The 21931-nt window shown below is 37.3% G+C and overlaps 2 protein-coding genes across 3 annotated transcripts in view; both read right to left on the reverse strand.

Moving 5' to 3' along the window:
* LOC144646512 (eukaryotic translation initiation factor 3 subunit C-like) overlaps positions 1-21931 on the reverse strand; it is a 63199-nt gene that overhangs the window by 39056 nt on the left and 2212 nt on the right. Inside the window, exons 3-20 of one of the 2 annotated variants that reach the window (XM_078506131.1) lie at positions 19964-20034; positions 19094-19233; positions 17882-18014; positions 17254-17349; positions 15544-15613; positions 14920-15019; positions 14249-14348; positions 12634-12752; positions 11846-11969; positions 11328-11370; positions 9959-10221; positions 7671-7796; positions 7269-7334; positions 6838-6925; positions 6363-6446; positions 5633-5730; positions 5280-5329; positions 4943-5015 (exon numbers count right to left, since the gene is read on the reverse strand). In XM_078506131.1, the coding sequence (XP_078362257.1) occupies positions 4958-5015; positions 5280-5329; positions 5633-5730; positions 6363-6446; positions 6838-6925; positions 7269-7334; positions 7671-7796; positions 9959-10221; positions 11328-11370; positions 11846-11969; positions 12634-12752; positions 14249-14348; positions 14920-15019; positions 15544-15613; positions 17254-17349; positions 17882-18014; positions 19094-19107 (1632 nt within the window). In that variant the 5' untranslated portion in view covers positions 19108-19233; positions 19964-20034 and the 3' untranslated portion in view covers positions 4943-4957. Of the gene's footprint in view, positions 1-4942; positions 5016-5279; positions 5330-5632; positions 5731-6362; positions 6447-6837; positions 6926-7268; positions 7335-7670; positions 7797-9958; positions 10222-11327; positions 11371-11845; positions 11970-12633; positions 12753-14248; positions 14349-14919; positions 15020-15543; positions 15614-17253; positions 17350-17881; positions 18015-19093; positions 19234-19963; positions 20035-21931 lie in introns of those variants that run through there. The other variant, XM_078506132.1, reaches the window with a different exon arrangement.
* On the reverse strand, positions 1039-4182 carry LOC144646546 (eukaryotic translation initiation factor 3 subunit C-like). The gene is made up of 5 exons (XM_078506186.1): positions 4155-4182; positions 2988-3075; positions 2406-2498; positions 1900-1978; positions 1039-1453 (listed from the first exon to the last, which is right to left on the reverse strand). Exons 2-5 carry the CDS (start codon positions 3054-3056, stop codon positions 1305-1307), a joined length of 390 nt encoding a protein of 129 aa, XP_078362312.1. The 5' UTR covers positions 3057-3075; positions 4155-4182; the 3' UTR covers positions 1039-1304.

Raw genomic sequence — 21931 nt, forward strand, 5'->3', positions numbered from 1 at the left:
TTGTGGAAATTGTTTGCCAGGGTGATAAATTGAGATTGCACAAGTATGTGAACAGACTTTAGTTCCAGAAAATGTCCAGGAAACAATGAATAATAATAAAACGTGGGGGAATTGGCTGCTTCTAAAAGAAAAGAGGGAATCATGCTCAGGGGCGGTTTCTCAAAAGCCGTGGAAATACTTTTTTGGCCTGCAAAGTCTTTTTTTGGTACCCGCATCTTAAAAATGGGGAACTATAAACCGTATTTATTGGATTATGCGCACTGGGCGCTAATTAAATTTTTGGACCTTGAGAGTGGGTGCTTGTTCAAGGCTGGGCGCTTATTAAATTTTTCGCAAGTGTAAGTTTATTTTACAACAAAACAATGAATAATAATAAAACGTGAAGATCTACCAAAGCAGAATTTTAACTGTTCATTGAAAGTTTCTATAAATTACTAAGGAAACTCGGTCTTCGGGGAAGTCTCTTAGTAGTACTTAGTCAACTTCAATTTCAATTTCAATCATAATCAAAGTACTTCTCTAATGCACTTCAGTATTTTTAAAGTGGGGTGGGGGTGGGCACTTATCTGAGGCTGGGCACTTATAAACTTTTCTTACCTACAGGGTGGGTGCTTATTCGAGGTTGGGCGCTTAATCAAATAAATACGGTACGCCTGAAACTTTGTATGCAGGGAATTGAACCTCTGTTCATATTTTAAAGGGGTATATGTGAATATAGCAACAGCTTTGTAATGATAAGGTTCGATATTTGAATACAATGCCAGAAATATTTTTATGCTCACACCACAAATTAAAGTCTTAACAGAAAAAGCTGGTTAAAAGTGGCGAGGCTTCACCATGACAGTTACTTATAATTAGTGAACCCAGTAATCTGCGCGGTTGTGATGAGTAACAGGTCACAAACAAAACCTTGATTTAACCTTTACCATATCGTGCACCAATGGAGATTTTGGGGGCGAAAACTTCAAAAATTGGAAGCCCACCTAGTCTAAACCAACAGTCTCTTGCAATATTGGGAGAAACAATACTTCCATCAAGTACAGGTTATCACAGGCTTCTGTTAGTTTTATTCGCTTACAAGATGTTCACACATTTGAAGATTTCAAAACTGAATACCCAGCAATAAAATAATATACTTTACAATATTATTTCTAGTTCTTGTTCACCAGTGGAGTTCTTCTCGGCTTATATATCAATGAAACTTCACGGTATTTTCTCACAAGAACAACATTGACTTGAATCACAGACAGGACCATAAAATGCCCCCTGATAATCCTTGGTTAGTTGTGCATGTTGTGTCTAGTTCAGTAAGATGACTGTGACTTTTGGTAAGACCTGTCATGCTGTCGTCCGTATCTCTCCTGCCAGTTGTATCGATCCTGTCTGTCCTGTTTTTCTGGCCTGTCTTGTCGATCATAATGTTGCTGATTTTGTCGACGATAGCGGCCTTGGCCTGAAAGGGAGAAAAACAGTGTTGACTAAAACAGTAAAATAGCCGAGAGCTTCAGTTAGCAAATATAAGCCTTCCCAAAAATTAACTATTTAGATTACAGGTCATGTTAAATTTCAACTGAAATTATATTTAGCTGGTTCAGTAACATAACACCGGTGCACTGATTTGGTCGTGGTCAATCAATTCAATTGTTGAGTGTAAATGTGCCATACTTCTGATACTTGAACAAAATTATTTTGACAAATGGTGTTGACAAGTCTGCATTTTTACTGAGGGGGGTGGCTTTCAGTCTCTTGCCACACTAGTTAACTTTTCACTGGTTCGACAATAAATCAAACCTTTAGAGTGGTTTAATGTGAGAGGTGACTGCGAGTATCACTTGTGCAAAACTCATCTATTTGCAGGTAAATGTTGTCCAGAGAAGAAAATAATTAAGCAGTTCTTACCCTGCCTGTCCTTGAACTGGACAAATCCTCCATGCCTTGTGTCATAGATACGTTCATTGTTTTCTACTAAATTGCTGACCTGAAAAACACCGACAAAACAGTACTTGTGATAACCAGCATGTGAAAGCTAGGAATCTCCAAATAGGTTTAGTGAAGACAGTGTTTAATACCAATCTGTTCCTCATGTGACCAAATGAAAACCAATGCTAGGATAGTATGCAATCCCTAATATCAAACTTCTAACATGTTTTTTTGGCTTTCTAGTTAAAAATGCAAATTTTCAAATATTCCTTTGTCTGTGAACTTGGGCTATTCAAATACATTGACGGCATAAATACGAAAACATATGAACTCTAATATGTGCTTCCTAAATTAACATCTTCTTATGGATACAAAATGAACAAAAGAAATTAAAACAAGGAAAAACTACGGAAGTTGTTTCATTTATTTTTTATTAGCTTCAGGTTAAAAAGCAAGTTGACTTGACTGTGACAAAGGTGTTTTACCTTGTCTGCCAATTGTAGTGCCAGGCTCTGGAGGAGAGAAGGCTCGGCTCCTCGGTGCATTACCACTGTCTGTGTTGGCTCATCCCAGGAGGCCTGGGGCAAGAAGAATTACATTACATACTTTTGTTTACACTTGACTGTAATTTGAATTCCTATTGAGCCTTCAATCACTCTACCAGTTGTGTTACCAGCGTACCCCTATCAGGATCAGGCCACAGACATCCTTGGCAAGAACGGTAGACTAAGACAATAGGTGCATTTCAATACTGAAGAATCTTGGCTTTATTAATATCAAGCCTTTTTTGGTAGGCTGATTTTTCGAGGGACTTACATGTGATATTCTGGGAATTTTTCAATTAAAAAAACCTCAGGTCTGTTTTTGGATGAAACTTTGTGTGTGAAAATTCCAGCTGTACATAAGAATACAGTATACATGTTGTTAATGAGAGAGAAGCACTCCACAAGTGAAATGGCCCCAAAAGTAGTAACATCACAAAAAGAGAAATCCTGAGAGGTGACATCCATTCAACAATTTCCTCTCAATTTGCTACGAGTACAGCAAGAAAAAGAAACATTGCAAACCTGTAGTTCCTCATTGATGATCATTTTGCTAATAGTACTGTGTACCACAGATGGAGGCAAATCAAACATTTCAGCCAACGTGTACAGGCTACAAGTAAAGAGATATACAAAGTCTTATTAAATAGATTTAGCCAAGCCTGAAAGCGGAGCTCCCAAGTTTTTTATTATTATTTATGCAAAAGTACATTTTAAAAGATATGATATTTTTTTATGTTAACGATGCAGAAACAGCAAAAAAATTCAGTCAGGTACTATTAGCCAATAATGCTACACCAATTAATTGCACACGGCTGAATGTTAAGATACAGGGGCGGATCCAGGATTTTTCAAAGGGGGGTGGCTGTTTACCAATCTTTTTGTTTACTATATTGTTCAAGCCCCAGTTTTTTATAGGGAAATATCTAGAGGGGGTTTCGGGCTTTTAGGCAATATTTTGAAAAAATAATTTTGGGCTTGAGGCCCATATTTTATGGAGGCGTAGGCTCCATCCCCCTGGGGGGTCTGGGGGCATGCCCCCTCAAAATTTTTTGAAAAGTTGAAGCCTCTTAGACGTGATTTCTGCGATTCTGAGCAGCTTAAACAGCTGTCAATTAAGTTATTTAACCGCTGCTTTCCTTGATAATTTGGCAAAATATTCTTTCCTCAATTTGAATTATATTTTGGAGAAAAACTCTAGTTCTTATGAAATGAACAGTAATTAAAATTTAAAGTTGACAGGCAACAAACTTACAGGAAAGAACAGATATACGTTTTTTTGCTCACCCACGTGCATGGAAATTTTTAGCCCTTAACAAAATGGCCTTGGTACAACTTTGGCGACTTTCAGCTTGCTTGTGAAATCACTTTGATGCGAAAAAAAAAAAAAATGGTAAGAAAACTCGCTAAAAAGATGTAAATTGAGAAGAAAATCATTCCAGCAAGGCTAAAACAACTCTTGAAAGCTCTTAAAATTATACACACATGTTTTGTTACATTAAGCCAGAACAAACATGTTTTTTTCTGGTGGATGAAGCGGGGTGGCTAGCCACCCAATCCACCCCCCTGAATCCGCCTCTGAAGATAGTTGGACGACTTTAGATTAACAAGAAAGAGGAAGCAATAAAACAATTAATTATAATTATAATAATCATCAAATCCATTTAGTTTGTTGCTTTACTAAAACTGTACCTCAACGAGTCATATACACTGTTATATGTGAACAAATACCGTAAAGTTCCGTGTATAAGCCGCACCTTTTTCCTCTAAATTCAAGTCTAAAATCGGGGGTGCGGCTTATCTACGGAAACATCTCTGGTTGGAGTTCTCAAAGGCCTAATTAATATTCATAAAAAACTTCTCAAGACGTCATTGAATAAACATATAACAACCTGAAAACTTTGTTGTTGTTCACTACTTTTTAGTTCCTCTGCAAAGCTGTTTGCAGTGAAGCGTGCCAGTCACTTCGAATCATGTCTTTCCGCCGCGTGCGAGAAGGCACCAAGATAAACGCAAATACTCACATGTACAAGGCAAATGGCCGACCGCTTCGGTTTTTTATTGACCTTCACAGCAAATACATCTGCTGGATTAACAAACTCTTATTCTGCAGTAAGTTTTTATCCTGTTGCGGGTAGCAGTTTCCAAGAATCTTGAAATAAAAACGTGGTTTCTTCTGAAGAAAATGCCGCCATGTTTGTTTTTAATGCCCAGACTCCTCTCTCAATTCAGAGCTTGGCTACTAAGCATTCATCATTCGCGAACGATTCGAACGAATTACAATTGTTTCAGGAGTGTTTAGAAGTGATAATCCCGAAAAAATGATATCAAGAGAGCATCCAAGTTTAAGATATTGTGAACTCAAACTAAAAAGGAGGTATGACAAGTGAAATTTAGCTTTCGTAAGACTTAATTTATATTAAACATTGCAACAACCACCGTGTCAGTGTTTCGAAACCGTGCTTGTTTGCCCTTGTTTGTTTACCAATAGAACTTCACTTCACACTGTTATATGTGAACAAATATGTCCTGAGGCTTTCCTCTTGAATTTTTCTGTGAGAAAAAAGATAAAATAGATAAGTGACAATCATGCTTACCACAAAGAAAAAAATAGAATTTACAAGAACATTTTAACTTGCATGGCAAGATCATGGGTCCAAATTGCATTCTGCAGGCTCAATTTGCAGTTGCTTTCATGTGCATTATCTATGCTACATGTACATCATAGCTTCAGTTCAAACGACAAATTATCTTTATTTTATCATTTTATCCACAGTCACATAAGAAATCTGCAAAAAATAACAAAATAGCTGTTACCTTGTTAACATTTCTTGTACCTGCTCCGTTTGGCGAAACAATTTCCATACCTATCATGTAAGAGAGAAAAAAAGATTATAAAACATCAGTCAATCAGTCAAATAATCAATCAATCTGTCCATCCGTCCGACCATCTGTCTATCAGTCAGTCAGCCAGTCAGTCAGTCGGTCGATTAAAATTTGTCCATTCAGAAAGCTAACAGGCATCCAGCAAACAAACAAGAGGCAAAAAAAATGCAATGGTGCAAGACAGCACAACATGCCATATCCTCGTGGCAACAAATAAATTTATTGATGGTTTAACATTTTCCATAAGCCAGTTAGTACACATAATTCCATTATTTTAAGTTTACCTTGACAGCAAATATGTAGTCCTTGCATTGTTTCCAGTCTCCTTTTTTCATAGCTTTAGACGCAGCCACTACATGTTCACGCATGCTCTCTGGTGGACCTGAAATTGATGCAAAAGGATAGAAATCATTATCAGCGCCCTGTAAAATACAATAATAGGCTGAAAAATACCCAAAGACTGACAAGTATTTTCGTCTGTTTACCCAAGAGATATAAGGAGCCATGCGAGCCAGAAATCCCAAATCCCAATAAAAGGCTAACTGCAAGCCCTAAATTAACTGTAGGCTAACCAGAGTGCTATTAAGGCTAACTGAATTGCTATGTAGGCTAACCAATGTCCTATTTAGGCTAACCTGAATGGCTCGCATGACTCGCAAGACATGCGAGCCAGAAATCCCTAATCCCCAATAAAAGGCTAACTCAAGCTACCGAAGCCAACTGTAGGCTAACCAGAGTGCTATTTAGGCTAAATGAAGTGCTATTTAGGCCAACCGAAATGGCTCTCATGGCTCGCTGGCTCGCAGATTATCTGGACCCGATAATAAATTATATGAGCGCGACCTCAATTTATGATATTTTTTGAAATGAAGATGACTGTTACTATCACATCAAGAAAAATTATTCATTCACTGCTATTGTTTCCTGTTGTCGCCTAACACTGTCTATTGAATGAACACATGGCTTACGTGATCACAAGTCAAGGGAAAAACATTTACCGGTATCTATACTCACCAACCATGGTTTGCTTTTCACTTTGTCGTAACTGATAATGAAAACTCTTGCTAAAAATACGTGGTCTGTAGTCATATGCATGGGCTGAAATAAAAAAGACAGATAGGTTTTACACTAAATACATGCAGTCAAAAAATGTTTAAGCACTTTAAACCCAACAAATGAAAAGTCGCAAGTGTATTGAAGAAAACCCTTATTTAACTGCAACTCAATTTTTCAATCTTTCAAGGGCCCAAAATACTGAAAAAGTATGGCACTGGTCACTACTGCCATTTGAATTATGCGAATGATCACTTTGTCACAAATTGCTCACTAACAACAAGTTTGAGAAGCAAAGGAGTTCAAGTTGACCACTGGTTACTGTATAAGCAGTCATTTGTTCCTCAACTGGCTGAGAAGAGCCATCAAAAAATGGCAACAAAACAGGAAATTTAGCATTAAAATTAGGTAAGTAAAAATGCACTTTAAGACATACCAGCCATCCAAGGGATTTCCATCAACATTGCTGAAGTTAAGTAAACACACTCCAACAGTTCAAGATTAATATGCATGTGGAATGGAACCTGAAATTCAGAAAATACAGCATTATGAGGTGGATCATTTGTGATTATTAACACAACTGCCACATTTGGCTTAACATGGAGGATGGGTGCCTCAGATGTCTATAGGCTCGCGCCATGACTAGCCAACCCCTGCAATTTATCATAAAAGGGTCACTGCAGTATTATTCAGTGGTTGTGATGCATGTGACGTCAAATTTGTGTAGCCCTCTACAAAAGTAATCTGCTTACAACTGCATCCATGTCCCCAGGGGTGCCTTTCTGACACCCCTCTCCCCCTCCCCTCCCAACTACAACCAATGTATGTTCATCAGTCTCATGACAAAGAATATTTCAGTTACAATACCTGTCTCCTCTTCTCAATCTTCTCTTGTTCTGGGGTTCGTTCATACTGTCTTTGTTGCATTAAACCCTAACAAAAATTAAAACAGTGCATCTTGATTAATAATACTTTGATTAGAGACAGTACCATAAATGATAAAATATGATAAATGATGATGATGATTATGATGATAATGCAGATGAAAATGATGACAATAACAACAGCAACGTTGACACTGCCGACGCCAATGATGATGGTGATGCACGGATTCTACAAAAGGCACTTGGCAAAATTTGATATTAATTATATTTTTAACCCCAAATAATGCCAGTTAAAAAGCCAAACATGTCTGTTACTTCCATAATCCTGTGATTGTCATGGCTGTTTACTTGCTAATTTTGCTCCCACTATGACAACACTACAGACCTGTGCAAGAAGTTCCTTAGCTCTTCCACTTGACTGCACATCATGCAGTGCATTGTGGGCATCCTTGATCATGCCGTGCCTAAAGGCACACAGGCCAAGCTGTACCATGGTCCTATTGTAGAGAATCTAGACAGCACAAAAAAGAACACAGATGATAAATTTTTTTATCTTATTTGCATCACAAACTGCTTTTTCAAATTCTTGGGTTGCATTTAAAAATTTCACTGAACTGGACAAAGATCAAAAATTAAAGTTCAATCTCTAATTTCACTTTAGGGATTATCAAAAGGAACATAAAATATGATACAGGCCCTAGCCTTCAACAGAGGACTTATCATCAGTAGAGCTGAAAGTAAGTACCGGTAAAAGCACACATCAAACACTTTGGAGAGCTTTAGATAAAGATAACATAAGAGCTTATGAGCAGAATTTTAACTGTTCACCAAATTGTCCAATGTCAAGACAAACCTTACAAGGCAAGCAAAACACACATCTGTGTATAAGTCATTTCTATGACAGTGTACAACCTGTATTGCAACCCTGGCTTACCATGATTTTGTATGTTTCATTTACTAAGGCTAAAGGCAAGATGAATGCCTGTGGCCAACTCTCATGGAACATGCAGCAGTATGACAACCAGCAGACTCAACACGAGACTAGACCAGCGTCACTTGCTCTACTGCTTTATCTACCACATGTGTAACCCTGGCTCAGTAACTGCACATACTCAGCTTGTAGGAAACGTGCGGATATTCATACATGCATGAAGAATATCTATGTTGCAGGGGTTTCAAAATGTTTTGAAGAAGGCATCAGCAACTAAAAAATCTCGATGATTTGGTAAGTGCAGAATGCAATATGGAACAATTGAAAGTATGATGTTTTATATATGTTTGTGTTTATTTGCTTTATTTTACTTTCGGAAAAAACTGTTCACAGGCTACTTTCCCAGGTGTTCCTTACGCTAATCTTTGCAACCGTAACACGACACTTTTGTTCGTTTGTAACAAAATACTTTTGTCTTCCTTGAAAATGCGATAACATGAAACTTTTGTTTTTTGTTTGTTTTACGGCGGCATCGATGACATTTGTTTAATTTAATTATAAGTTACGATTTAGACTGCACGAAAGACGATTCTCAAAAACTAAAGAAACAAATCTAATCAAAAAACATATTTTTCGACAGGTTTTTTAAAACGCAGTACAGCTAGGATATTTGTTTCCTGGTTGTCAGGTGTTCACGCCGAAAATCCCGGTGCAAGTTTTTGCATACCTAATTACGAAAGCGCTGTGAAAGTCTCAAAATCTAATTTAATTAATTTGCGGTTTTTACTTGGCGCCAAGAAGTCTGCAGCCTACCGCAAACACGCAGTACAAGCGATGTTCATGATAGTTCCAGAAAACAACGTAGACTAATCTGCGCATGCGTTTGGTGTAAATTACGTTGAGTAGTACCACAAGGAGAGCAAAGGTTTTACTGAAACAAATATATACCTTGGAGATCCTCATATAAAAGTAACGTAGATGTGCTTCAAGTTTTACTTGGGGGTATGGTCAGGTGCTCCCACTCCAACCCCCTCCACAGGAATAATTAATTAATTGATATTAATTAATTAATTGACTATTAAAGTTTACACGTTAGCGCACTAGCGGGTTAGCGGACGACAGCCCCAACAACAAACCATCACAATAGTGCATTCTGCACTAAAAAGTAGGCGGCTGTGACAACACTGACAGAGTTGTTTGTTGCAAGCTGGTTTCTATAACCAGAGTAACCAGCAGACCTATAATCAAGTAGTCGGTGGAACTCCAGCAGTTATAATTAACAGCATGTTTTTATCCTTGGTCAATTTGATATTTTCCTTTGTTTTGGTGTATGGTGGCATATGATAATGAAAACAAATGAATACTGTCTTACTTAAAATAAAAGTGAACCACAACATCTATACCCAATGGTGAACACTTAGACAGACTAACAGTGATATTTAAAAAAAAAATGATTTTAAGTCTGATGAAGCCAAGAACTGATTCTGGGGGAAGAAAAAACAATTCTCATTTGCCAAAAATTAAGGATTTTAACACAAGCTGGTGACTGCCGGAGTTCCACTGGCTTCTTGATTACATGTCACCAGTTGCTATGGTTAAAGCAATCAGCTCGCAACAAACAAGCTCAGTGTCACAGCTACCTACTCTTCCAATTGCTTACGCCTACTTCAAAACATTTTGAAACCCCTAAAATTATTTAAAAAGAGAACCCACAACTAACTCAGACTACATATTTAACAAACCTGTGTTGGAATATCGGAATGTTGGATGGACTCCTGCAGATGTGACATCAGCATCAGATCACGAGCTTCAAACCAGCGATCATGAAGAGCGTGGTGATAAACATGACAGAGCATGGCTCTGGTTCGGATACGGTCAGATGTGTCTCGTGAGTAGATGAACTTGCACATTTTATCAACCTTCTCTGATGAGCTGGGTCCTTCTTTCTTTTGCTGTTCAACTGGTTTCTCTGGTTTCTCAACCTCTGCTGAGTCCTTTTCTCCCTCTGGTAAAACAATAATGTTAACATGAAAAATATGAAAAATTAAGACAACGTAAAGGTGTTTCAAGTGCCAAAAGTAGTTAAGACGTGTTATATTATTCCACTTCAAATTCATTGCAGTTTGTTGTTTGTGTAGTCTTCGTAATAGCTGAGCTGTGAGGGTTAAAATTGGTTCAAGGAAATTATAAAGAGCTGAGTGTCTCAACTCTTTTGTTGCTCATAAGGTGTTGTTCATTTTCATGTTATTGTTTTTTTAAATTCTTATCCTTTTAGTATTATGCAGTTTTCACACTTATTAGCTACATTAAATAATTATCATGCTCATCAACACAGCACCACATTTTTTTTAGAAACTTACAGCTATGCAAAGTAATATTGATTAACTTACATTTGAAGAATCGCATATTTTTTCAACAGGACAGTCCCAGCAAAGTAAAGTATGTTATTTTATTGTTGTTCAAAGTCAATCTGTAGTTCTAGTTGGTGTTGTACGCAAGAACAAAGAATGGGATAGTAGAATTTAGTGAACATGATTTTTCTTTTGTTTTATGCATGAAGTTTTTGTTGATGCAGCAGGATACCGTATTTACTCGAAAAAGCGCCGCCCCCGAATAAGCGAAAAACATAGCACTACAATGCAACTCTAAAACAGCCTTGGAAATTCCTTTTCATCAAAAGCAATGTTTTGCAGTTCGAGGTATTATGTTTTACCGCTTGAACATTCTTTTTTTTCGATCCAAAATTCTTACAATACGTAGTTCTGTTTACGTTTTGAAGGCTGTGAACTTTGTCGGGACAGCAAGCGCAACTACCTTCTTCCGTAAGAGACGAATACTGACAATCAAAATGCCTTTCTTTTAGTCACTGTAGAAGTTTTGTCTAGATGACATTGTTTGTGGCGTCCAATTTTTAAATAAGCGCCGCCCTCGAATAAGCGCCGCACATGAGGCGAGAAAAATTTAATAAGCGCCGCAGCGCTTATTCGAGTAAATACGGCATGTTGGATTGGTGCAACACTATTGCAGACTTTGCAGTTGGAGGTTTGTCTTTAGAGGTCACACGGTGATGATAGTAATGGTATTGATCATAATCTCAGTTGATGTACTAACCAGTTTCCTTATTTTCATCCTCATTCATCAGCTCTGCGTCAATCTAGAAATGGAATTACAGTTCTAATTAATTCTACAGCAGCCTATGTGTAGGTATTCACCTGTTCTGTTGCATGTCAAGATGACCAGCTAAAATATAGAATCAAATTAAAGGTACATGTATGTAATTAATGGTTATGTCTGTATTGAGCTTGGTGGTCCATTAAGCTGGTGCTTATCTTCAGTTTTCTTGGTATGAAGCAACTAGGAGTGTTTCCTACTCCCCCTGGATGGGATGCTAGTCCATCACAGGGTTACCCCAAGTATCTAATATGCCAGTACCCATTTATACACCTGAGTGGAAAGAGGCAATGTGAGAGTAGAGTGTCTTGCCCAAGAACACAACACAGTGACACCAGTCAGGGCTCAAGCCCAGACATCTCAATCCGGAGTCCAGTGCACTAACCATTAGACCACCAAGCAAGCCTTCCATCCCCTTGAAATGTAGGATTTTATCATAATAACTTTACAATACCTACCTTGTAGTAAAGATGCTCAATGTGCCGCAAGTAAACTCTGCAAATTTCTGACCTTGAACCATTCACTTCCAGATAGCCTTGTAATTTAGTAATGAGTTCGCAAACTGTTTCTTCATCCCTCAGTCTGAAGGGAAAGCAATATATATATTTTATTTAAGATCACTCCGAGAGCAATTTTGAGAGCAACCTCACTCAGATAGAATAAATTTCTCATGTCAAGGTTCTAACCTACCTTATTATAGGAAATTAACGCTTGTGTTAATTAAGGTATTTGAAATTAACACGACTTAAATTAACGCGAAATGAAGGAAAAATTACTTCCCAATAAAGGAAATTAACGCGAAAGAGAGGGTGACATTTCAAAATGAAGGAAATTAACGCGACATATACAACAGGAACAAGTTTGTTTTTAACACTTGTAGGCGTATAATCTTAAACGGAAACAATGTTCATGGTACTTTTTCACTTTGAGCGTTCTTCTCAGTATCAATGATAGTGGCAGATAAAATAATGCTTTTTCCTTGGAGTCAAGAACTTCTAGACTGTAACGAGAAATTGGGGCCAAAATAATGGAAATTAACGTCATGGAAATTAACGCTCCACTTAATCAACGATGCGAAAATTAACGTTAACAAAAATTAACGCGACTTAAATTAACGCGAATGTTTGAAATTCGCGTTAATTTCATGACACGTTAATTTCCTATAATAAGGTAGTTGTACTATGGGTATTGTAGAAAAAATTTGATGCCGACAACTCTTCAAAATGAAAGGTCAAAGAAGACATACCTTGTTACGTATTCAGTGGAGTGGCAATCACATCCTTGAAGCATCTTAGTGAATTCATCATCCATACGCTCAACAGTGACCAGAGGACAGCCACGTACTTTAAGAGGCTGATCTAAATTCTAAGGAGAGACAAGTTTTGAAATGCTTAGTGAATTTATGTCAATCAATCAACCCCAAATGACGAAAGAGAAATTTAGCCAAAATAATTATTAAGACATGAGAAGCATATTGCGGAAGTCCAGACAAAATGTCTCCTAAAAGAAATACCGTATGTCAGACAGGCTGACATTGCCTATCTGGCAAATTATACAACATTGGGCATAAGCAGGGCATTTGAACCACCCTGAGATTTTCTTTTCAAATGTCCCACCCCAGGGCACTTGTGGATGTCCAAAACAGAGTTTCTCAATATCATTCAAAATTTGTCAGAAAGTCCTCTTATATGGTCAGAAATATCCATTATAGGAGGGGGCATATAATTTTATGTCCCTTCTTATACCTTACTGCTGTCATTTCACACTGATGAGTGGGTTGTTAGGAAAGCATCATTCAGAATTACATGGAGGCCGGTTTTGCACCAACAAAGCAATATCAAAACAGAAAGAGATAGCAAGAACTCCTTAAATCTTACGGAAATGGCAGGAGATGGCTTTAAAATAATCTCAAAGAACTTGTGAAAATAAACAAGATGGGATGAGTAAGTGAGAGGGCATCAAATCTAAGAGGGAGCTAACAAAAGCATTCATTCCTGACCAACAGGAATGAGTATGGGAATAAATTTGACTTCATCATTTGGTCAGATTGTAATTAAAGTGGCTTTGTGTAACAAAGCCAAATTTATTCCCATATTGTGATTTGCAGTGAATTTTTGCCACGCAAACAGAGCTCAGCATTGATAGCCAAATTGTTGTTTATTCTGGCAGGTATAATGCATAAAAAAATTTATTTGTGTTACGAATAAAGGATTTTATGCATTTGCCTGCCTATTGCTCTTACCTGGAGCTTGGCGAGCCCAATATTTTACTTGTTTGTATTTGTTTTGCGACATAAAAAAGGGATTAAGGGATAAGGGATTAGGTCAGAGCTTTCGCCATGTGTTTGGGGTCTATTATTTATCAATTGTGCTTACCCCCTATTATATTATATTAGATGTCGCATACATGGCGTGTGTAATGTCGTAAACAAACGGTTTTTTGAGCAGATTGTTTTTGTAAGCTATAATTTTGCCAGTGGCATTTTTGCCCACCTCCACCACAATGCACTTCCTTGGGTAATTTAAGTTAAGGTGTATTTTGTAATTTTTTATTGCCTGTTTTTTGGCATTACGATTGCAAGGCAGCAGTACCTTGCTTATTATATGGACATTATGAACTTTAAGTTTTGGTTCATATGGCGATTCCCTGCCCTCACCTTTGCGAGCTCGAGGCAGGCTTAAATTTGTGTATAACTTTATCATTTGGTCAGATTGAAATTAAAGTGGCTTTGTGTGACAAAGCCAAATTTATTTCCATATTGTGGTTTGCAGTGAATTTTTGCCTCGCAAACAGAGCTCAGCGTTGATAGCCAAATTGTTGTTTATTTTGACAGGCATAATGCGTACGGTAATTAATCTTACATCTACATTCTCGGATTCTTCAGAGATGTTTTCTCCAATTGTCAGTGTCTCTTGATTGTCAATTAGAATGCTAATCAGTTCATCAATCTGCTTCAAGCACCTGCAAAACATAACAGTTGAGTTTTATTTATTCAGGGTTACAAGTGGGCCAATATAGACAGTAACAAGTCTGGGTTAGAGCCTAGTGAGTTGCCCATCAGGGCAAGGATTACCTTATTTCTGTAGCATCAAGTGATTATGAGTATTTCCACTTACTCCTGGATGGGATGCTAGTCCATCGCAGGGTAACCCCTAGCTTTGAACTTGCTGGTACCCATTTCCTGGGTGGAAAGAGGCTGTGAGAGTAAGTGGTCTGCCCAAGAACACAACAGAAGAAAATGACCCTGACTCATAGCCAGTCCAGTCCTAGGCCACCCAATATGGAATCTAACAAATAATCCTGTACAGTAACTGTACTATATTATAAACTGATGACCCAGGGATGTTGCTAAAGGCTGGCGCCAGCTGAAAGAGAACTTAAATCTGGCTGAAATTTCACGTGAAAACAAAAACTTGGGTAAACTTGTAGAACTGCAAAGGCCAGGAAAGCAAGCTGGGCTTGTCAATGAGCCGGTTTACTGTTTTCTTAGCCACATCTCTGGATGATCTTAGTGTCCTTTTGTCATACTTACTCCTGCCACATCTCTGCTTTCATACATGTTGCTACATTCGGATTGTAGTCGAAGATGGACGAGATGATATTAAACAGAAGCTTCACTGTCATCCCAGCACCTACAATAACAAATTAAATTAAATCCAACTCAATTCAATGCATTTCAATATTTTATACCTTAGTAATTAAATGTATAACAGCCCAAGGTGATTGACATCTCTTTTCTCTCTATATTTTTACAACAACTGTATTACATAAAATTCTGAAAAAGTAACCCTTCCCCCTCTCAAAAAAAATCAGTCCCCCAAATCTCAAAAGCAAAAGTTCTGAAACCAGAGGGGTTGGGGGGGAGGGGGTTTAATAAAAACCCTTCTGTGGGGGAGGTATAGATAATTTAAGGAACAACAAATGCAAAAATTCTGAAAATAAGCCCTCCCAAATACAAGCCCAAATAGAGTTATAGCCCTTAAAGAGAGAGACAATTTTCCCTATTATAAGCCCTGAGTAAAGGAAAATATTACAGTTATAAATGCTGTGTTCCTATACATTACAGCATCTGCCAACTAAAGCATACAGTTCTACATGTCAATTAAGTGCTGTTTTTTTATTGCTGTGGCAGAAAAAAAGGCATAAGTTTACCTACCTAACTTGGCATTGTCTGAGATAACCCTCAACTGTTTGAGGAATTCAATCTGATCTGTACGGTCTGTGCCCTAGAAAACAAAAGGATAAAAGAAGATGGTACAGGGGAGAATGATAAGGATGGGGGAGGGGGGTTCAGAGACAGCGAGGGAGGGGAGGAGGTGACTTGATTTTAATTTTCTACAACCTAGTTATAAAAAATAACCTAGGTGAACAAAATAACCAAGGTTAATAAAAAATTACCACGGTTGAAAAAAAAACCCTAATATAGGTTGAACAAAATAAAATGATCTAAAGTTAACTTTGACCTGTAACATATGCAGTGATACTAATTGCCAACGAGACAGCCGAGCCAAGAGGTGAGGCTGTCGAGGCGGCAGAATCATAGAGCCGTGTGCGTATGAGTATATAGGCAGAGAAAATCTTAAGTTCTGCGTAAGGGACTCTTTTTTTGACCATATTTGGGTGTAAGTAAACCCCATATTTGGGTTGTATTGTTCTTCCCAACTGGTTCCCAGTCTCTCACTCCTTGCTAGAGAGCAAATGACCAAAATGGCGTCCACGCGGCTCGCTGTTAAAATTTTCAATGTGGTCATTCATCCCTTTACCGATAAATACAACTTTAGGGAATTATAAATCGAAAGAGAATACCCTACAGAATATTCGACCGTCGAAAAAATGAACATCAAGGTCTTTAAAGCGATGAAATAATCTTTCGACTTTGGAGTCCTTTGATTTACGATCGAAGAGAGACATGAAAATCAAAAGCGGACTGTTGACTTCAAATAGAGTTTTCTTGACTTATGAGAATGCCAAAGTCGGGTAAATGCTTTCTTTTTAGTGTTGATTGTGTTTATAGTAATTGTTTGACCGATGATTTATTCCAAAACAAGTACCGTTTATATTTTACTTGGCACGCATTTTCGCTCCGCGTAGGAATAACATCAATACAAAGCGACGCTCACTAAAATTACTGCATGGCAAACACACAAGAAAGTCAAAAGTTTTTTTGCTTCTAACGGCAAATGTAATTTTAACTTGAATAAAAATTTTGTCTCCAAATAATCCTTGACCGTTCAAGTTTTGTTTTCTGTTCAAATTTTTCAAGTTTTGCGTAATTGAACATGACACTTCGCATGCGAGACTGAAATCTGACCCGTGCATTACTGTTTCTGATTACTGAAAATTATTTTTTAAAAAGCATCTTAGCAGTTTTGATTTTGGGATTTGAATATAAGAAGTTCTTGAAATGCAACTATCCCTTTTGGGAATTTTAACCATCGCGTGTTGTATTAACAAAACAGTGATTAAACCTCATTTATTGCCTACATTTTGTGACATTTTAACATTGAAAAGAATTTAAAGATTTGTCAAGAGTTATCAATCTGTCAATCCCGTAGCCTACGTAGCAGACATCTGTGTACGTTTTTAGTGTGTTTAAAAGAGTGCGCGATCGAAAGAATACGCGCGCTGGAAACAACGGCGCCTGCTACGCAGGCTATCAAGCCTGTGTCATTTATGAACACCAGAGAAATAGCACTTTTTTCGCATATTACCTAAAATACAATTTACCATATTTTGGTCATTTCAAATATAGTTCTATCAAAAACCATTCAATATCTGTTCTTATGAACAAACATGAGTATTTCGCTCGTTGGCACTTACCGATAGGTAAAACTAGTACATACAATACATTTACTATTTCACTCACCTTTTTGCCCCTTGCAGAGAGAATCTCGTGCAGTTTCTTTAATACAACTGCATGAGTGATTTCAGTGTCCTTTGGAAAGAGTTGTTTGACCTTTTCCTGAAGAATAAATAGTTTTTTTATCAGTATATACTAAAACAGTGGATAGCGTTTTTGGCATATGCTGATTGGCTACTCAAACTTCAAATACCCTTTGCTATTCACCTCTGAGTAACGCCTGCAAAAAAATTGTAATCTTTGACAGGAATAAACTAGTCAAAAATCATTCTTTTGGGCTATATTATCTCACATTGTTTAGTATATAGTTAGTGGTGGATATTTACCTCGCAGCTCAGTAAATATCCACCACTAGCCACTGCCACATTGGTGAATAGTTGTTAATATACTTTGTAGATGCAGCCTGTGTTTTACTAAAAATAGACAACTGATACAATCCATACAAAATTATCTTCCGTATCCTCACTAATGAGAATATCAATGACACCATTTTTTTCAATGAATGACAAAGCGAGTCTGTGAAGGAACAATACCTGTTCCACCAAATAATTTACCAATAGCAGCATGTGTTCCTTTTTTAAGCAGAATGGTTTAAACAATCATCCTTAGCTGATGTATACATGCAACTACATACCGCAGAAGACAAAGAGGACCCCTTCACTTCTGTCCATCCGCCTACATCATCACCTTCTTTGAATTTCAGTTTTGTTGTCTTTTTTTCTTTGACTTTCTTTTTCTGTTTCCCTTTGTCCTCTGGGCCTTTCTCTCTACACAGAAAGACAGAGTGTATTTCACAGGATGATTAAACCATCCGGGACTTAGTACCAGCTATTCTTTGTCCCATACTCACGAAAAACCAAACACGGTCACGACAACAAAAATATACCTTGCTTTATTTTACTGGACTCAACCCTCCAAGTTTATTTTTTTTTCTTAAGTGGCCATTATATTAGGCTACGGACTGCTCAATCCTTCTTCTCAATTTTAGTTGCCAGGCTGACGACTTCAGTTCTTATTTAGTCGCCAGTTCAGACCACAATGGTCTTAACTTGGAGGGTTGGGGCTGTTTGCTTAGCTACCTAGTTATGTAAAATGAACTGTATGAAACACGGAAGTCAGCGTCAAGAGATGTTTTCTCAGCACTGACAAAGAGCGCTTCAGTTGTTTCTGTCGCATACTTCTTTCCCCCCTGAAAGGCAAGGCAATGCACTTCCAGGGTCTACATGTATGCTATGGATTGAGGAATCCTCCTACATATAAACTTGTAAATTCATTAACTATTCATGAGGGTGCAAACCAATCCTAGCAGTGTTCAGATCACATGTACACAACTGTAAACCCCAATACAAATCAAACAATAGAATCAACTTTTGATTCAAACTCCTTCTCAGCTAATTAGTATTCAATAACTTTTGATACAGATCTCTACCAAATTACATTACTTTGCATTCAATTGTTTCATATCACAAGTAGAATAAAATATTTGCGTCCAATCTGTATGGCCGTTTTCAATGGCTTGCCTATCGGCTAGCCCATAACGATCTTCTGCTCATATTTTATCTACTACTTAAAGGGGCAGTCTCACCAAAATTATACATGATTTGCTTCTTGAAAATCAAGAATGTTTGAAGTAAAACAATGGAGTGTGTATGTACAGTCAACTCCCTTTATACAGACACCTTCAGGACCACCATACAGGAAATCTGTAAAGTAGCAAGAGTTATTTTCAGAAATTATTATTCACTGGGACTTCATCTCGTATCTGTCATAACCAGGTGTCCGTAATGGTGATGTCTGCAAGGCGAGAGTTAACTGTATATATAAGCAACAATGTTGAGTCACTCACTTCTTTAAAAACATCCAGGCTTTTAATTGTGTTGTACCTCCCTCACCGCCGATATCACTGTCACTTGAAGACGACTCCTCATCACTGCTATCCCAATCGATACTGTCATCGTCATCATCATCATCTTCATCACCTGCACCCTAACAACAGCAATGTTAAATTTATTGATTAGATCGATTTGTGACACATAAACAAATCACAATATTAAGCACTAACAAAGTTCAGACTTAATTGTTTTATCATTTTATCAATTTCAAATCCTTCTTAGACAACATTACTATGGAAAACAAGATGCCTTTTTTTCTTGGAATTGCACACAACTATGCATGAGCAGAAGGCTATTTGCAGCAAAATCACTGTCAGAGGCTAAAGCATCATTGTATGCAGTTACTTTCTGATTTATCAGTGGTGGGCTCTCAGTCAATGAAAAGATATGTGGCTGAATGAAATTTTGAAAAAATTATACTCAAGACAATGTTGGCCAGCAGTTTCTGTGACTAAGTATTTGGGGCAGTTGCTTAACTTTGGAAGGGGTGCTGGGGATTTTACAGCTTTCTTGTTGAGGTCAGGTCATTCCGTTCATGTTGCCTCCCGTTGCACATGCTTACAAGTTTCCTGCTCCCCTGCCCGGAGCAGATAAGAATGGTAAGTTTTCAACTGATAAGCAGTGTGACAGTGCACACCTGGGTGGATGCCACTCACAGGGTTGTCATGGTTACCGACTGTACTCAGATCACCAAGCTCCCAGGCACCGGCTACCTCCACTCCCATCTATTGTTCACGTTCAAAATGGTTCATACAGCATTTTAAAGTTAACAATATAAATATTAAGAAAAATAGTGAGCTGCACAACATGCTACTGTAAAATACCTTTTATGATTTTACATGGTTCTTGCTTTCCATTTCCCACATCAGCTTAGCACACGACAGAGCAGTACTATCTGGAAAAAATAATTATTTCATTTGTCAAATATTCAATTATTTTATGCCTTCATCATAATATTTAACCTAGATTTAATTTGAGTGGACAAGTCAGGACAGCCAAAGGAAATACAAATATCAGTACTCATTACGGTTGAAACAGTTGAACCTCAATCTCATTATGAACACCTCCAAAATATACGGTTGTTCAATGGGTGAATAAGGCTATATCTACCGGATATTGCAAACCCAAACAAATACACAAGCCTTATTGCCTTTTGTTAGGAAGTGAAAATTGTACTCCAAAATAAAAATATGGATCGATCAACAAACAACAACAACAACAACAACAAAAGTTTATTTGAACTGTAAAATTACAAAAAGAAATGTTTAAACAATAAATAAATTAAAAATACATACAGTTGCTGGTCACCCAAAATAACTAAAAAGCTAAACTAGTTGGGTGACCACCATTTATTAATTTAAAATAAATATATCGTCAGAAAAGAGGCATTTTACATTTTACAATTTTACACAATTAATTAAGGTGGTAGATTACAGAAGAAATAATTCTTAAACACGTATGTACAACGACAACAGCAAAAAGATAATAGTAAAAAGAAAAATCTCGATGATTTGGTAAGTGCAGAATGCAATATGGAACAATTGAAAGTATGATGTTTTATATATGTTCGTGTTTATTTGCTTTATTTTACTTTCGGAAAAAACTTTTCACAGGCTACTTTCCCAGGTGTTCCTTACGCTAATCTTTGCAACCGTAACACGACACTTTTGTTCGTTTGTAACAAAATACTTTTGTCTTCCTTGAAAATGCGATAACATGAAACTTTTGTTTTTTGTGTGTTTTACGGCGGCATCGATGACATTTGTTTAATTTAATTAAGTTACGGTTTAGACTGCACGAAAAACGATTCTCAAAAACTAAAGAAACAAATCTAATCAAAACATATTTTGCGACAGGTTTTTTAAAACGCAGTACAGCTAGGATATTTGTTTCCTGGTTGTCAGGTGTTCACGCCGAAAATCCCGGTGCAAGTTTTTGCATACCTAATTACGAAAGCGCTGTGAAAGTCTTAAAATCTAATTTAATTAATTTGCGGTTTTTACTTGGCGCCAAGAAGTCTGCAGCCTACCGCAAACACGCAGTACAAGCGATGTTCATGATAGTTCCAGAAAACAACGTAGACTAATCTGCGCATGCGTTTGGTGTAAATTACGTTGAGTAGTACCACAAGGAGAGCAAAGGTTTTACTGAAACAAATATATACCTTGGAGATCCTCATATAAAAGTAACGTAGATGTGCTTCACGTTTTACTTGGGGGGTATGGTCAGGTGCTCCCACCCCAACCCCCTCCACAGGAATAATTAATTAATTGATATTAATTAATTAATTGACTATTAAAGTTTACACGTTAGCGCACTAGCGGGTTAGCGGACGACAGCCCCAACAAAGCATCACAATAGTGCATTCTGCACTAAAAAGGAAAGAAAAAAAAAATGAAAAATGGCAGAAATACCAAAATTAAATTATTAGTAGAAAAACTTATTTAATAGAAGTTAATGAAATGCAATGATAATTCTCTTTTAAATGAATAAGGAGATAGAATCTTAAATCTCTCATCAATTTCATTCCATAATATAGGTCCGTTGTATCTTATATTGAATTTGCCATAGTTAGTTCGAATTTTTGGAACATAAAAAGTTGACCTAGATGCAAAGCGTGTGCTAACATTATGTTTATCAGAAGTTTTAATAAAAAAGTAGTCAAAAACCTTAGGTAATTTGTCATGGAAAAATTGGTGCATGAAGTAAAGGGTTTGAAGTTTGATATGATCTTGAAGTTTTAGAAGTTTGAGTTGAGAAAACAAAGGACTGGTATGGGCATCAAAATCAGA

This window comes from Oculina patagonica, chromosome 3, assembly GCF_052425735.1.
Source record: "Oculina patagonica isolate OP01 chromosome 3, crgOcupat, whole genome shotgun sequence".
Lineage (NCBI taxonomy): Eukaryota > Metazoa > Cnidaria > Anthozoa > Scleractinia > Oculinidae > Oculina > Oculina patagonica.